Source organism: Sceloporus occidentalis, unplaced genomic scaffold (genome assembly GCF_023333645.1).
Source record: "Sceloporus occidentalis isolate IW3139 unplaced genomic scaffold, rSceOcc1.0.p SCAF_3, whole genome shotgun sequence".
NCBI lineage: Eukaryota > Metazoa > Chordata > Lepidosauria > Squamata > Phrynosomatidae > Sceloporus > Sceloporus occidentalis.
Window position 1 is genome coordinate 3,723,273 of NW_028316983.1, and position 18,549 is coordinate 3,741,821.

The 18,549-nt window shown below is 43.7% G+C and overlaps 1 protein-coding gene across 4 annotated transcripts in view; it reads right to left on the bottom strand.

The window, feature by feature from the left end:
- LOC149315444 (myosin light chain kinase 2, skeletal/cardiac muscle-like) overlaps positions 1–17,490 on the bottom strand; it is a 50,094-nt gene extending 32,604 nt beyond the window's left edge. The window contains exons 1-2 of one of the 4 annotated variants that reach the window (XM_089513473.1): positions 17,472–17,490; positions 1,907–2,278 (exon numbers count right to left, since the gene is read on the bottom strand). In XM_089513473.1, coding sequence (XP_089369599.1) covers positions 1,907–2,184 — 278 coding nt within the window. In that variant the 5' untranslated portion in view covers positions 2,185–2,278; positions 17,472–17,490. Of the gene's footprint in view, positions 1–1,906; positions 2,279–10,580; positions 10,624–11,358; positions 11,507–11,554; positions 11,738–17,471 lie in introns of those variants that run through there. The other 3 variants (XM_089513470.1, XM_089513471.1, XM_089513472.1) reach the window with 3 other exon arrangements.
- Positions 17,491–18,549: the final 1,059 nt, after the last annotated feature.

Consider the following 18,549-nt stretch of genomic DNA (forward strand, 5'->3'; position numbering starts at 1 on the left):
TTTATTTATTATGATTTATTTAATTCATTTCTATCCCACCTTTCTCCCCAAAGGGACCCAAGGTGGCTCACAATAACTATGTTAAAACATATTGCAATTAAAAGAAAATTAAACATCAGCTAAAAACAATATAAAATTACAAATATTAAAACCACAATAAAATCACAATACCCATCCCATATAAAACCCATCCACTTGTGGCTTTGACTTTTGCGGCTTTGATTATTTGCAGTTTTGAATAATATATTCTCTCAAAGGAATCTCTATCTCCTCCATCTCTGCCAGAAGCTGACCATAGAGTTGTTCTGGAGAACCCAGGCACTAAGAAGAACGTTTCTTGTTCTAATTTTTAGTCTCCCTCTTTTTCCGGGTGTTAGATTGTAATCTTTTATTGTAATTCCTTAATGGTAATGTTGTAACTTGTTATGCTGTATTTCCTTTATTATTTCATTGTTTTTGGCATCTGCTTGTTATTTTTTGGAATGAGGGGTTGGAAATGGGGAGTTCTTTTTGATCATTATTGATTTGAACGTAATCATTAGTGTTAGGCTTTTGTCATTATTGAATTGTTACGATATTATTATTATTATTATTATGTGGGGTTTTTGGTATGTATTGCTATGTTACATTTGTTTATTATTTTGTTTATTGTTATTGTTTATTGCTATTGCTTTGTATTTCCCTACTGTTGTAAGCCACCCAGATTCCCAGTGATTGGGCGGGATATAAATAAATCATCATATTATTATTATTATTATTAGTATTATTATTCTCTGGGCATTTGTATGTCCTCCAGCATGACTCTATGATCAACAAATGTAAGATGTTGACCATAGAGTTGCACTGGAGGACTTGGAGATTCCCAGAGAAGTGTTCTCTCAAGTAAAAAGAATAGTGGGTTTTTTTCCCGTTGCCATTTTCCCACCTTCATGGGGGTCCTTCACCCCTAACCCCAGCGAATGTGGAAGGGCCACTGTATTTACATCTATGTACATAATGAGATATCTTGGAGATGGGACCAAAGTCTAAACACAGAATTCACTTACTTTTCGTATATACCTTATATGCATAGCCTGGAGGTAATTTAATACAATATGAAATAAAATAATTTTATGCATGAAACAAAGTTTGTGTACACTGAACCCCCAGAAAGCAAAGGTGTCCCTATCTGAGCCATCCATGAAAGATTTGGGTTTTTGGAATATTTGGGATTGTGGAATTGTAGGTAAGGGAGAGTCAACCTGGATAGGACACATTTTAGGCTGCATCAATAGAAGTATAGTGTCTAGATCAAGGGAAGTAATGGTGCCACTCTATTCTGCTCTGGTCAGGCCCCACCTGGAATATTGTGTCCAGTTCTGGGCACCACAATTCAAAAAGGACATTGAGAAACTGGAGTGTGCCCAAAGGAGGGCGACTAAAATGGTGAAGGGTCTGGGAACCATGAAGCCCTATGAGGAAGGACTTAGGGAGCTGGGGATGTTTAGCCTGGAGAAAAGAAAGTTAAGAGGTGATATGATAGCCCTGTTTAAATACTTGGAGGGATGTCATATTGAGGAGGGAGCAAGCTTGTTTTCTGCTGCTCCAGAGACTAGAACACAGAACAATGGATGCAAACTGCAGGAAAAGAGAGTCCACCTTGGAACTTCCTGACAGTAAGGGCTGTTCAACAGTGGAAGACTCTTCCTCAATGGAGATTTTGGTGGCGTCTCCTTCCTTGGAGGTCTTTAGGAAGAGGCTGAATGGCCATCTGCTAATGGGGATGCTTTAACTGAGAGCTCCTGCATGGCAGGGGGTTAGATTGGATGGCCCTTGGGGTCTCTCTTCCAACTCTAGGATTTATGATTCTACAATTCATTTCCTGTGGCATCTCAAGACCACGGTTGGTACAGGGCATGAACCTTACCTCTGAATGGTAGGTGGGCAACTGAAGCTTTGCTGAAGGTGGAGGGGCTTCTGTTGGCTGCCTTCGGTGTGGCTTTGGTTCTCCTCCGCTGCCTTTGCTTCATCTGGGCCCTCACCTCCTCCTGTCTCAGTTTGGCTGGGTTCTTCGGGATTTGTTTTTACCTCTTCTTTCAGCTCCGTTGGATCCACTGCCGGGGCTGTGGGTTCTCCTCCTCCTCCTCCTCCTCCTCCTTCTCCTCTAGTATCATGAGCACTGCAAGCATCGCCATCCTTCTCCATCGTCTGACCTTCCTGATGGGCTTCCTTGGCAGAGTTGCGTGTCCAGCAAAGACTTCCAAAGCCAGCGTCTCCTCCTTTGCCTTCAGCTCAGCTCCTGCATGAGATACAAGACAGAAGACCAGTCAGGAAACAGCATGTTCTTCCATACCAGAAAGAGATATGATGACATAGATGAAAATTTTGCTTAGTTGCAAGAAAGCCTCTTTAGCACCAGACTCATTTCTGCCCAGGGCCCTTGGTAACTCCCGTGTTAGCAAGGCACTGAAGCTGCTTTGTTTTTTAGTTTGAACTTTAAAAGAACTCTAAAAGAACTTTCCAGGGTGTTGGTCCCATTCTGCACCTTTTACAGTTTGGATTATATTCCAAAACAGATTAACCACCCCTCTGATACTGGAGCAACCAGCCTCCACAACCAAAGTTCAGTACATACATAAACATAATGTGCACCATTAATTTAATGTGTCTGTCTCTTATGCTGTACAAATACATATACCTAATCAAATATGGTGTGTTAATTAATGGAACCAAAACAAAGATGCAGTGTGACAACTGCAGTTCTGTACTGCAGAAATAATGCGGTTTGACACTGCTTTAACGGCCATGATTCAATGCCATGGAATCTGGGATGTGTAGTTTGTTGTGCCATCAGAGCTCCCAAGAAGAGAGAAGACTGAATTTATCACAAACTATAAACCCCAGAATTCCATAGAATGGAGCCATGGCAGTTAAAGCAGTATCAAACTGCATTATTTCTGCCATCCAGATGCAGCCTAGTTTGGATACCTCTTTTAAACACTTCAGATTTCTGTAGTTTTGCTACAGAATTTATTCATTTATTTGAAGTATTACTGCATCGCCTGCAGCCCAGAAAGGCTCCTGGGGCAATTAACAAATAAAAACCCGTTAAAACAAGAGAGGGATAAAATCATTTTTAAAAGACTCTTTGCAAACTCCTAAAAATAGTTTAAAAACAATCCTAGAATCCAGTTTTTGAACAGTCAAAGCAGCAGTTTTGAACACTGAAAGCCATGCAGAACAGCAGCATTGGTCTGTTATTAGACTGTTTGAGCCTAACTGAGTATTTAATTTGACATCGCAAACATTTTTGTGCTGGTTTAGGAATGATTAGCAAATTGCTGGGTTTGAATCATTTTGCCATGGAAACGGATGTAAAACAAGTTTTAAGGATTGCAAGTACTGCCAATATAATGTTTGTCTCCTTCAAGATGAGTAAAATCCTCAACATTAGGCTGGGAAATGCCAGAGAAATCTACTAGTTGTATATAGCTATCAGCAGATGACCTGGAAACTGAAATAGGACCTGACCACACAGGGCACAGAAGTAGGGTCAGTTCGCATTGGTCGATGCGTATTCGTGTTATAACGCATCGTTCATTCACACCTGCACTCTCTGAATACACTTTCCCGATTCGTATTCGCGTCACATCACCTTGTTCTTCCACACCTGGGCGGCCTTCCGAATTGAGGTTTTGCGAATCGGCCAATGCGTATTCAGGCAAAGTGAGGCAAGTGCAGATTGGATCACCACACCAGCCCAATACAATGTGTATTGGCCGATGCGCATCAGCAGCCTTGCGCATGCTCTGTGGGGCTCTGAACGGGGGCAACATTTTTAACTTCTGGGGTGAAGAATGAGGTCACTGTTTAGCGCATAATATCGCAAGAATTGCTGCCTTTAGCCACTTACGAAAGGGCTATGCACCATCTGTATGCGTGTGTGTGTGTGTGTGTGTGTATGCACACACATAAATACATACATACATACATACATACATACATACATACATACTTATATATATATACACATAGTGGTGCAGCCAAAAGTGACATGCCTTTTTTATGTGTACACACACATTTGTCTGTATGAGTGTTTATATATATATATATATATATACACACACACACACATATATACATACACAAACACACACACATATATACAAAAACACAGTGTGCCACAGCCAAAAGTGTGATGCCGTATTTATATGTGTACACACACAGCTGTATGCTTGAGTGTTTATATGTGTGTGTGTGTGTGTGTGTGTGTGTGTACACACACACACACACATAGATATACACACATATATACATAGTGGTACTGCCAAAAGTGTGAAGCCATATTTATATGTGTACACACACAGCTGTGTGTGTGTGTGTGTGTGTGTGTGTGTGTGTATATATATATATATATATACACACATACATACATATACATATACACACACATGCATATATATATATACACGCACACACACACACACAAACTGTGGAGCAGCCGAAAGTGTAATGCTGCATGTATATGCTTACACACACATCTTTGTGTGTGTGTCTGTGTGTGTGTGTGTGTGTGTGTGTGTATATATATATACACACACACACATACATATACATATACACACACAAACATATATATATATATATATACACACACACACACAAGCTGTGGAGCAGCCGAAAGTGTAATGCTGCATGTATATGCTTACACACACATCTGTGTGTGTGTGTGTGTGTGTGTGTGTATATACACGTACATATACATATATACACACATATACACACACACACACACAAACAAACTGTGGAGCAGCCAGAAGTGTAATGCTGCATGTATATGCTTACACACACATCTTTGTGTGTGTGTGTGTGTGTGTGTGTGTATACATATACATATACATTTCCCCCCCACACACACACACACAAAAGGTTTCCGCTTTATCTCGTTCAGTGGAAAAATGGCTCCCCAGCCCCAGCGGTTGTCCTGAAAGGGGAAAGGGCCAACGGAAGGAGAAGGGGGAAATTCCAGCGCAGCATCATGGGAAATTTGTAACCGGTGGTCTTCAGGAGAACCAGCGGATTGGATGTACACACCAGCCAAAGCAGCAGAGGTTTCGCACTGGCCATCAATACAGATCCTGCCGATCCACTAATTTTGCGCACTCGCAAAACGGAGGAGCCGGCTGCCTTCAGTTCGGAACCCAGCCGTGAATACGCATTGGCCAAAGCGTATTCACGTTATATCGCATTGGTCAATACGTATTCTGAGCTCACAGGTGTGGAACACCAATGCGATATAACGCAAATACGCATTGACCAATGTGAACTGACCTTACCTCCGTGCTCAAAAAATCCCTGTGTGGTAAGGTCCATAGTCAGACATTTCTATACCTTAGAAGATCAATATTTGATCAGAATAGAGGCTGCAGTCAAGAAATCAGAAGAAGACCAGGAATGGGGAGGGCAACAATGAAAAAACTAGAAAAAATCCCAAAGTGCAATGATATATAACTGAGCACTAAAGTTAGGAGCACCCATGCCATGGTATTCCCCATCCCCATGTATGGATGTGAAAGCTGGAGAGTGAAGGAAGTGGATTGAAAGAAAATAAACTCATTTGCGATGTGGTGCTGGAGAAGAGCGCTGAGGTTACTGTGCGTGGCCCAAAAGACAAACAAATGGGTCCTAGAACAGACCGAGTCTGAACTCTCCCTGGAAGCCAAGATGACTAAACTGAGGCTGCTGTACTTTTGACATAGCATGAAAAGGCAGGATTCATTTGAAAAGACAATAATGTCTTTATTGTCTTTATAGGAAGAAATGGGCTGGATGCGGAAAAACAAATTTGAAGCTAGATCCAGACATGGCAGAGGTGCTTACTGCCAAAGGTCCTAACCTGGGTTTGGAGGTGTGTCAACCAGTCCTGGATGGGGTCACAATGTACTCACAGCTTGGGGTGCTTCTGGATCAGTTGCTTCAAATGACAGCTCAGATAGATGCAATGCCCAGGAGTGCTGACTATCTGCTTCAGCTGGAGGTCCTAAAGATGGCAGTGCATGCGCTGGTAACCTCAAGGCTGGACCTTTGCAATGTGTTGTACATTGGGCTACCTCTGTCCCAAGTTTGGAAACTTTAGTTAGTTAAAAACACAGCAGCCCGATTGATTATGGGGACATAAAGGAGTGAACATATGACACAGATCTTAAAAATCACTCCACTCCACTCTGGGCCCACAACAAACTCCAACTCCCAGAATTCCATAGCCTTGAGCCAGCGCAGTTAAAGCTGTGCCAAACAAGGTTATTTCTCTAGTGTGGATGCAGCCATAGATACATGGCTGATAGCTGGAGATTCCCACATACGTAGTTCTTGTCTCACAGCTGGAGCCAGAAATGATCTATGAAAATTGGAGACTCAGGGGTGGGTCCCTGAGATCGGGTAACCCTGATGGCCCATAATGCCCTCTGGCCTGGGACAAACATATTGGCAAAGGGTCTCTCCTGCTGTTTACTTCTTGATGAAAGGCTGTTTACTCTCCCTGATCATTTGAGGAAGTGTCTTCCTGCCATTCCTCCGCCTCCTTTCTGCCATTTTACACGAACAGTCTTTCATTTGGGGATTACTCTCTGGCCTCCACACCTCCCTGAGCTGGCTCTCCAAGGGCTCATGTTCTGCTTTCTGGCTCATCCCAGGGGATCCATTACATCTCAGACAGCCAACAAATATTTCCTTTAAAAAATAAAAATAAAATCATGATATCCTATGCTCCTGGATTTTAAAAGGCAAGGCAGAAGCCTTCAAAAGGAGAGCTGTTCATCGGAGGAATAAGCCTATCAAGGTATAGGAGAATCACAGAATTGGGAGGTTAAGAGGTGATATGATAGCCGTGTTTAAGTAGAATCATAGAATCAGAGAGTTGGAAGAAACCACAAGGGCCATCGAAGGGATGTCATTTTGAGGATGGAGCAAGCTTGTTTTCTGCTGCTCCAGAGAATAGAACAAGGAACAGTGAATGCAAACTACAGGAAAAGAGATTCCAGCTCAACATTAGGAAGAACCTCCTGAACATAAGGGATGTTCAACAGTGGAAGATGCCCCCTTGGAGAGTGGTGAAGTCTCCTTCTTTGGAGGTCTTTAAGCAGAGGCTGGATGGCCATCTGTCTTAGAGAGGGCTTTGATTGAGAGTTCCTGCATGGCAGAAAGGGGTTGGACTGGATGGCCCTTGCTGTCTCTTCCAACTCTACGATTCTATGATTCTAAGGGACAACAAGGGCTATGTAGTCCAACCTCACAAATGCAGGAAATCCACAGCTAAAGCATCCCGGAGAAGTGACCATACAACTTCTGTTTAAAAATCTCCACCATCTTCTGAGAGAAACTCTTCCACTGCTGGATTCCACTTGCCCTGTTCCCCTTCCTTACATGCTGCTTGTTTGTACATAGGGAAGATTTCTAATTGCTCAGCACCCTGCTCAAGGGAAAACATAAAAACATGGACTACTCTGCCTGGGATGTCCCACAAAAATCCCAGGTTTCCTCTGGGATATCGCCACCCCGATCCCCACCCCACCACCTCATACAGAGTTGTCCCCATTCATCCTCTTTCTGACCAGATTTGTTCCCGAATTAGTTAGACCCTCCAAATCCATTGTTGACTGGGAGCTGACCCTTCTGTAAATCCCACTGATTCTATTGGTCTACTTTAGTTGGGACTACTCTAGTTGGGACTACCAGTAGGATTAAGGTTTATAGTTCTTGCCAAAATTATGCTGATCATGTGCTACATTTCTCAGGTTTAAACCATTCATGCTTTTGCACATGCTTAAAAATACCTTTAAAATGTCCATTCTTCCAAAATGAGTCTGATAAAGTAGACTTAAGTCTATGATAGCTCATGCTGCCAGCGTCTGTCTTTCAGTTAATCTCAAAAGTGCTACAAGATCTCTTTACACACTTATTTTACAGATTAAGGAGTTTATCACATGAAGGTGATTGGGAGGTTATCCCAGGAATATCCCGGGGAAATTACATAATTATGCAAAATGATTTCACATGACATCACACAAAGCCCACCATTAAAGTGGTCACAAAGAAGCATTAACACACATCTTTTTACTTTCAGGGTTTCAGTGACAATGCATTTCCGATATCACTTTACTTGTGCAATTGCGTGTGATAATCATTCATGCAATTACTTGCCATTTTTGCTTTATTTGCGGGATGCTTTAAATGCACTTTAATCTCTCTTTAATGCTGAAATTAGTCCCAGTGTGATAAACTCCTAAGGCAGCTATATCTTTGAATCCTAAAACTAAGTATATGAGATGGCATCTTAATTCTCCACATGCATTTATTTCTAGGTTTATCAATCCAAAATAGCTCTTGCCCTATTCCCTATTCTTGACCATTGTGATCTAGATTCCTAATTCATTCATCAATGCAAAACATATTCTCCTTTTAACCACTTTTTAGCCATTCAAAGCATGACTAGCACAGGGCAGTTAAAATGATTTGTTGGATGACTCATCTGCATTGAAATGGTCAAAGACAGTTGGAAAGGCAGGGATAACCCAAGACATTTCAATCCCTGAGGCAGAGGACAAGGTTTCATATACGGAAGGGCAGAACTGACCCACATCATTTTACATCCATTCTGGGGAGAGGACAAAATGTTCTGCCCATGAGTGAAGATAGCAGGCTAGCTTAGGTGGCACGGGGAAAGTTATATGGCACACACAGCTCTATTCTCCAATAACTGGCAAGAGCCAGTGGGCTCAGGAAGGGCAGAAGAATAAACTCTGCTGCCACCCCCCACCCCCCCAGCATCTGCTGCCAGAAATTGCAGTCTCAGTCTGCCTTGCCTAACTGTATATAGAACAGGAATGTGCAAATGTGAAAGGTCTGGGGGTTTCTTTTCGGATCCTGGGACCTTCCATGGGTTGCAGAGAGAACCCAGAAACAAAACCAAACCAGAGGTGTTTGCAATTCCTCTTCTGATTTTGAAAAACATGAATTATCCAGTCTTAAAGAGTATGGAGTATGTGCAACCTATTTAAAAAGGAGACATATAGGACAGGTCAATTCAACTCATTTTGGGCAGAAAAGGAGTCTAGGGGGTTGAGGGCCATAAAACAGTTCCAGGGACACCTATCTTGAGGGACGTTTGTGGTGACATTTGCTATCCTGTTCTAGCAACACAAAGTGTTAACCAAGCATCATTTGGAAACTGTGAACTGGCATCAGCAACAGCCTCAGGACCAAGGTAGACCCACCTTTGTGACTACAAGTTGGAGAGAGACCAGCCGGGCAGCTGTGTGCCAGGGGTAAGGAAAACTTGGACGCAGGACTAACTAGGTCTGTCCGCCATCTGGAGGCAGCTGCTGTGGGCAGGATCACCGTCCCATCAGGAAAACTGCTTCAGATGTGCCACACCACAGTCCCTGCCACCAAGGGTGCATTTACACTGTGGAAAGAATGCAGTTTGACACCACTTCAGCTGCCATGGCTCCATCCTACAGGATCCTGGGATTTGAACTTTTGTGAGGCATCAACATGCTTTGGCAGAAAAGGCTGAAGCCCTTGCACAACTACAAATCCAAATATTCCATAGGATGGAGCTACAGCACTTAATGTGGTGTCAAACTGCATTACTTCTGTACCCCAAAAACATGTGTAGTGCAGCAGCCAGCGCAGGAGAGGCAGGCATCTTGCTTGGATTTGCTGAGTTAAGCCATCTCTCTCTCCTGGTCTCCATAGATCAGTTCTCAGGTACACTCCTTACATTTAAATTATTTCTTTTTGATTTATTGCTTTCATGACCTTTGATCTGTCACCCCAAATTGCAACCAGGCAAAACCATGTAATCTTTACTTATTCATCCTCATCCGTTACGCCACTGTTGAAGCTGCAAACTCCTTGCTGCCAGAGACTTGTCTTTTTTGCTTACAAAGAAGAGCTTTGCAATGTGCCACATATGATGGGGATTATACAATGAATAATAATCCTTAGGATGATTTGGGCCATGCAACAAAATATTTAATCATTAAATAAATAAATTTGCATATTGCAAAAAAAACCCTGCCTAATTAAGTTGTTGAGTCACAAACATTGCAATTAATTTCATTTCTGTGTTTCAAAACCTTCAGCAGCATCCCCATTGTGAGATTCTAAAAAAGAGTTGACAAAGGCTGCATCCACACTGGAGAATTAACATGGTTTGGCACCGCTTTAACTGCCCTGGCTCAAGGCTATGGAATTCTGGGAGTTGGAGTTTGTTGTAGGGCCCAGGGGCCAATTTTGCACATTTCTCCTGAAATTCTGACTCAGTTTTATATGGGGTATAATGCATGTGATGTTTGCTCTTTCAGAGGGTAAGGACCTCTCTTTCTAAAGCTGAAGCCTTCAGAGATATGCCAAGGCACCATCAGAAATCTGAAACCAGCGGCACCTGTCATTTCAAAGCCCAGAAGGGATCCACAAATGCCATCTAGATGAACCAGGTGGGCCTTGCACCTAAGTGATCTTCCACAAGCTGGAAGCAGATGTGTTGCAGGAAGGGGTCTGCAGGTTGTAGTTCCAGGGTAAAGGCAAAATCTGCCTACCTGCTGCTGCTGCTAGAAGCAAAAGTCCAGTCAATCTTTCTCCTCGCTCTCCCTTGTGACCTCTTGGAGAACTAGCCATCATCTGAAAGACCTCGAACTTCCAAGCTGGGCGCTCCAAACCATTGGAGGGGGGCACTGCGGTGCAGATTTCCCCCAAGTATTTGTGAAGCTGTGCATAGGATGAGCACCTATTTACAGCCTTGACTTGAGACTGAGCTGCTTGCCTCCCTTCATGTGTAGCAAAGGCCACTACTTACATGGAGTCTGAGAAGAAGTTACTTCTTTGGAACATAGCTGTCAACATCTCCCAGCCAGCACAGCTTCAGAAATGTTATCTGTTTGGATGTTGTTGTGGTGGTGGTTGTCGTGTGCCTTCAAGTTGTTTCTGACTTATGGCAACTCTGAGACAAACCTATCACAGGGTTTTCTCGGCAAGATTTGTTCAGCAGGGTTTGCCTTTGCCTTCCTCTGAGGCTGAGAGAGTATGACTTGCCCAAGTGGGTTTCCATTGCCAAGTGGGCATTCGAACTTTGGTCTCTAGAGTCATAATAGTCCAACGCTCAAGCCACTATCCCACTCTGGCTTTATTTTTAGACTACTCCAAATCCTTGACAAGAAGAGTTGGAGAAAAGTTAAATTTGAGGTTACAGTGCCAAAAGTCTCCTAAGCAGCCTAGCTTGAGAAAGTTCTTTTTAGTTGGCTGGGGGATTCTAGGAGCTGCCATCTGAAAAGATAACTTTCCTCAAGCTGTGGACTTACCTGCACCAGTGATACCTACCTATGCTGACATTTTCCCAAGTTTAACCTTGTTAAGAAACCAATGCAAGGAGAGAAATCCACAGGGAAGACTCAAGGTGGAAAGTGGAGGCTGGAACACCAAGAACTCTGTCTTCCTTCTCCTCCTCATCAAAGAAAACATGCCACCTTTCCCTCTGTCTCCCCTTGGGAAAAGCAGATGAGCGGTCGCTACTTACCGTCCCTGTTGCGGAGGGCTGCCGACGGTGTATTAAAAGTAGGACGAGAGCTGTCCCACTTCTATACTCGGTGTAACGGAGCTGGATTAAGTGGAGGGAGCAAGAGGTATCTTTTACCCCAGGACTCAGGCAGCTATGAGCCTGATGCACTCTGCCTCTGGGGCCACCTGTTCCTCTTGGCCTCCACTCAAAGGACACTCCATCCTGCTGCCTGGCTCTCTCTCGCTCTCTCTCTCCAGCTTGGAGGAGATGGGAATTCAAACAAACAGAAACCAGATGACCAAGCCACCCTTGCTGAACCTGCTGCCCCCAAAGTCTCTTCCCCAGCCCACCCAAAGTGCTCTGGAGATGGCAAAACAGAGAGGCCTCCTCTGCTTACCTCCTCCGCACTTCCAACACCAGCCACTGGGCTAAGAACATGCCATCTCCAGAGCTGGGATCTCTTGGAAGGATCAGGGCAAGTTTGCGCATGTGTGCCGTGTATGGAGAGGGTGTCCCATAACTGCCCTGGCTGGGATATCCCACTGCCTTGGGATCAAGCCAGGATCAGTGGGCAGAATTGCCTTTGTTTAACCTTTGTTTGCTGCCAGGGGACATGCTTCTGTGCATGAGATACACACAGGCGAAGGAGAGAGAAGGGTCTATAGCAGACCTGAACAACTTGAAAGTACGTAAAGGCCAAAATTAAAATAGGCTAAAGTTCTTTGGGCCACAGATAGGTTTTTAGTGGCTCACTTTCCAAGTAAAAGTATAAATAATGATTAAACTATTTTGCAAATAAAGAAGATGGAGAAGAGACGGTTAAGGGGTGCTATGATAGCCCTGTTTAAATACTTTAAGAGATGTCATATTGAGGAGGGAGCAAGCTTGTTTTTTTGCTGCTCCAGAGACTAGGACCCAGAGCAATGGATGCAAGCTGCAGGAAAAGAGATTCCACATAAACATTAGAAAGAACTTTCTGACACTTAGGACCTGACCACACAGGGCACAGAAGTAGGGTCAGTTCGCATTGGTCGATGCGTATTCGTGTCATATCGCATCGTTCATTCACACCCGTGCTCTCTGAAAACGCTTTCCCGATTCGTATTCGCGTCATATTGCATTGTTCATTCAAACCTGGGCGGCCTTCCGAATTGAGGTTTTGCGAATCGGCCAATGCATATTCAGGCAAAGTGAGGCAAGTGCAGATTGGATAACCACACCAGCCCAATACAATGTGTATTGGCCGATGCGCATCGGCAGCCTTGCGCATGCTCTGTGGGGCTCTGAACGGGGGCAACATTTTTAACTTCTGGGGTGAAGAATGAGGTCACTGTTTAGCGCATAATATCGCGAGAATTGCTGCCTTTAGCCACTTACGAAAGGGCTATGCACCATCTCTGTGTGTGTGTGTGTGTGTATGTGTGTGTGTGTATATGCACACACATAAATACATACATACATACTTATATATATACATACATACTTATATATATATACACATAGTGGTAAAGCCAAAAGTGAGATTCCTTTTTTTATGTGTACACACACATTTGTCTGTATGAGTGTTTATATATATATATATACACACACACACACACACACACACACACACACACACACACACACATATATAGATATACACACATATACACATAGTGGTACTGCCAAAAGTGTGAAGCCATATTTATATGTGTACACACACAGCTGTCTGTGTGTGTGTGTGTGTGTATACATACATACATATACATATATACACACATATACATATATATATACATACATACACACACACACACACACAAACTGTGGAGCAGCCGAAAGTGTAATGCTGCATGTATATGCTTACACACATCTTTGTGTGTGTGTGTGTGTGTGTGTGTGTGTGTATGTATATATATATATATATATACACATACATATACATACATACACACACACACACACACACACACACATACACACACAAATAAACTGTGGAGCAGCCGAAAGTGTAATGCTGCATGTATATGCTTATACACACATCTTTTTGTGTGTGTGTGTGTGTGTATACATACATATACATATACATACACACACACACACACACACACACACACACACATATATATACATACATACACACACACGCACACACAAACTGTGGAGCAGCCGAAAGTGTAATGCTGCATGTATATGCTTACACACACATCTTTGTATGTGTGTGTGTGTGTGTGTGTATACATATACATATACATTCCCCCCCCCACACACACACACAAAAGGTTTCCGCTTTATCTCGTTCAGTGGAAAAATGGCTCCCCAGCCCCGGCGGTTGTCCTGAAAGGGGAAAGGGCCAACGGAAGGAGAAGGGGGAAATTCCAGCGCAGCATCATGGGAAATTTGTAACCGGTGGTCTTCAGGAGAACCAGCGGATTGGATGTACACACCAGCCAAAGCAGCAGAGGTTTCGCACTGGCCATCAATACAGATCCTGCCGATCCACTAATTTTGCGCACTCGCAAAACGGAGGAGCCGGCTGCCTTCAGTTCGGAACTATATCGCATTGGTCAATACGTATTCTGAGGTCACAGGTGTGGAACACCAATGCGATATAACGTGAATACGCATCGGCCAAGGCGAACTGACCCTATTTCTGTGCCCTGTGTGGAAAGGTCCTAAGAGCTCCCTCGCAGAGTGGCGTAGTCTCTTCTTTGGAAGTTTTTAAACAGAGGCTGGATGGCCATCGGTCCCAGGGAGGGGTTTGATCCTGTGCTCCTGCATGGCAGAATGGAGTTGGACTACTGGGTGGCCCTTGGGGTCTCTTCCAACTCCACTCTATGATTCATATTATAAATAGGGGGAATTTCAAATAATATCAGTTAATTACACCTATTAAGATTTTTACTTATCATGAAATCACATTAGTGTTTTAAAATTTTCTTTGCTAAGTGGAACAGATTTTAATACACTTTTAAGGTTTTCTTACTGTTCCCAACATTTAGTTAATGGGACTTATTACACTTCTTGTCAGTCATCAATTTATCATACACCAGAATCATGTTTGAAATCAATATTTTCAAAATATCTTCCAAGTGTTCTTCAGTTAGGCTCAATTGCTACCTAGTTTTCAAGTGTCTACTGGAGGCGCAAGTGGGAATAGTTGCACAGAATCTGGACACTTTATCTGTACTTTATTCATTTATTTCACAAGGCTTACATCATACAAAACTGGCTAAGCCTTCCTGGAAGCCCAACAAAGCTGTTGTAGAAGGAGGCTGTCCCTCTGCATCTCTGACTGAATTGCTGCTCTGGGCTCAATTCCTTGCAAAATTAATCTGGTATTTGCAGATAATTCTGCTTTCAAATATTCCATAGCATTTGTCTAACAGGGATGAACATGCCATGCCCAGAATGGGCAGAATCTTTTGCTCTCAAAGAGAATGCCTGTTGCTTTATTTATTGACTTTATATCCCATCTTCCTCCCAAGATGGGATTCAAGGCAACTAAAGTAGGTAACAGGCTTGATTTTTCACCTCTTGGTCTGGATCATGTCTCCCCTCTCCCAAATACTTGGGATTATTTGGCATCCTTTCTTCACACAGTTTCAAAATGGAATTTTCTGGTATAGAAACCAAGTGACTGTTGAGAAGAAGAATTTAAAGTCACGTTTGTATTTCCAAAAGAAGATGAAGAGAGGGAATGAGTTTGCATGTGTCCAATAATACATTAGCAAAATTTACTCCTTCCAAACTCATGATCAGTCTCCACTCTTGCTGCATTTAAGAAAGACATCAGGATGCTATTGATCTGGCAACTCCAATTTTCTTCAGGTCCCAAATGGTTGGTGGAATAGGAGGGTTTGTTTTGTGAAGTTGAAGGCTTTCATAACTGGCATCCATATTTTTTGTGGGTTTTTCAGGCTATGGGGCCATCTTTGAGAAGAGTTTATTCCTGACATTTCACCAGCATCTTCTCTGAAGATGCCAGCCACAAATGCTGGTGAAATGTCAAGAATAAACTCTTCTAGAACATGGCCACAGAGCCCCAAAAACCCCACAAAACCTATAGATGCTGGCCATGAAAGCCTTTGACTTCACATCAGAAAGGTATCCTTTGAAATTCAAATCTGTTCCTCTGATTTCAGAAGCAAAGATGGCTCTGTCATTTGCCACCATCTGGACACCAAAGAGACAAACCATGTGGATCTGCCACTTCTTGTTTAGGATGGCTTCACTTCATGACACAGAGATTTGTACTTTCATCCCCATGGAAATCTCCACCTAAGGTACCCAAAAATCTGCCCACAAGGTTCATAGAGAATAATATTGTATAGACTCAGTGCAGCTAACAATTCCAGTCTATGCAGAGATAGGAATGGCCTTCTCTAACCTATTGTCCCAGCATGGCCAGCCAACATAGCCATCATCTGGAAGGCAAGAGGCTGTCCTGTGGAGATCTTGACACAGTCACGCTCTGCAGAATTCCTGTTCTTTCCAATGGTGTGAGGACAAGATCACCTTTTCTTGTCCACATCCAGACTCTAAGCTAGATATGATCATGGCCAGTAGCTGGTAACTGCTTTAAGAATCTGATTTACGGAGGAGAGATCCATCAACAACGTGCCAGAATAGCTAAGTAGATCCTCCATGTGCCATAGACTCATAGAATCATAGAGCTGGAAGAGATGCCAAGGGCTTTCCAGCCCAACTCGCTTCTGCCATGCAAGGAAACACAATCAAAGCACTCCTGACTGGTGGCCATCCTGCCTCCAGAGAAGGAGACTCCATCAGTGTGTTCCACTGTCAAACAGCTCTTGCTGTCAGGAAGGTCTTCCTAATGTTGAGGTGAAATTTTTTCCCCTGTACTTTGAACCCATTGCTCTAGGTCCTATGCTCTGGAGCAGCAGAAAACAAATTTGTTCCATCATCAGTATATCATCCCTTCAAATATTTAAGCAGGGCTATCATTGAGGATGGAAGAAGCTTGTTTTCTGCTGCTCCAGAGACTAGAACACGGAATAATGGATGGAAGCTGCAGGGAAAGATCCCAGCTCAACATTAGGAGGAACTTCTTGACAATAAGAACTGTTTGACACTCCTTTCTCAGAGAGTGGTGGAGTCTCCTTCTTTGGAGGCTGTTTTTAAACAGAGGCTGGATAGATGGCCATCTGTCGGGGATGCTTTGATTGTGAGTTCCTGCATGGCAGAATGAGGTTGGATTGGATGTCCTTGGGGTCTCTTCCAACTCTAGGATTCTCTGTCGCCTCTTAATCATCTTTTCTTCAGGCTAGGCAGTGTATCTGAATGCCCAGAATCTGTTCTTCTTTGCTAGCCCTGCCAACCAAAGAATGAAAGATCCCCATTCAGTCGCAGCAATCTCTAAACACAAAGCTACATGAGGGCAAATTGAAGATCACTGGGCATCGCATCTTGCCCTGTTTGCAATGCTCTGAGCAACGTTTAGCTGCATGCTCTTTGAACGCTGGAGGATGAGATGCACAGTGTAGCCATGCCGCATTGCCAAGTTAGTACCATGCCAGACCAGGAGATTTCAAGGCCAAAATCTGAGAATGGAGGCTGGGATCTGGTATAGTCATAGGTCCTGGTAATACTTTTAAGCATGATATGTTAAACATCAACCACTGTGTGACATAGTGGTTTGAACATTGGACTATGGAAAACAGGGCTCGAATCCCCACTTGGCCATGGAAACCCACTGTGTGTACCAGGGCAAGTCACAGTCTCTCAGCCTCAAAGGATGACAATGGCAAACACCTTCTGAAGAAATTTGTCAATAAAACCCTGTGATAGGGTCACCAGAAGTCAGAAACTAATTGAAGGCATGCATGCAACAACAACAAACTGTAGAATATGTCTTTCACTTAAAAACAACAACACTTCAGTCTAGCGAAGGAGAATAAACACACACTCTTACTTTCCAAGGTAGTTTCCTTACCCTGAGATTCCTCCCTTTTGTCCCAAAGACTGGAAAAGGTGGCTCAGGGGGTTTAGAGAAGCCCCCTTCCTCCAGTGTTAATTCTGCCAGCCCAGGAAGAGAGCCCTTGTTTGCAAAATGTCAGGCATGGTGTCTTTTGCTGCTCTCTTGGCACAAAGTGCAAAGGACCAAAATAAGCCTGGAAACAGACCAGAGCTGGGCAGGGACGGATAAGAGGGTCTCTCAAGTAGGGCCTGGATTGGGACAGAGATGCGCCTGGACCTCTTGACAGAAAGCAGGGGGCGAGGGGAGGTATCTGGATCTTCCCAACCGATGACAGATTGATGCTTGGAAAGAGCAAGGCCCATTTTGGGGGGTTGCTGGTGCAGATCTGAGGACCAGGAGGAGTGGCAGAAGGACATAGACGTACAACCCAGGAGGCGAATGAACTTTGCCTACTCTCCCAAATGCAGGCGTACGCACATCATTGGAGCAGCTGGAGCAGCAAAGGTCCAGAGATCCCATCCTGTCAAGCTGCCAGCAGCAGCCTAATTAAACAAGTCATCTGTCGGTTTCCCCTCGTGCAGAGAATCAGGTTTGCTCTGTCCACAATCGTGCCAAGGATCAGGGGTGAGGAGGGCTGGCAAGGAGCAGCTGCTGGGACCCACCCAATGGCGCAGGCAATGCAAGCACCTACTGGGACCCAGCACCCATCTCTCCTGCGAAACAAACAAAAACAACACAGGAATTGAGGGTTCGGGCCTCAGATGCCCTCCTGGGATGCACTTCTCAAAGGATATGGCTCTATGCCTCATATGACTGCTACTGCGGAATGGTGCTTAATGGAACAACAAGAGTCAAGTGGCAGGGAGCTCCAGTGGCATTAAAGGATTCAATGCTAGAAACTCTGGCTACAGAAAACAAGAAACAGAGGAAACGGCTTATGAAGAAAGGTTTTCTCAAAACACGTCAGCAGGACAAACAAAAACCTTTTTATACAAACAGCTTCATTTATATACCACTTCATACTGAACTAACAGTGTCTAGGCGGTTTATAGCTGTAAGCTAATTGACCCAATCTGGGTGCTCATTTTAGCAA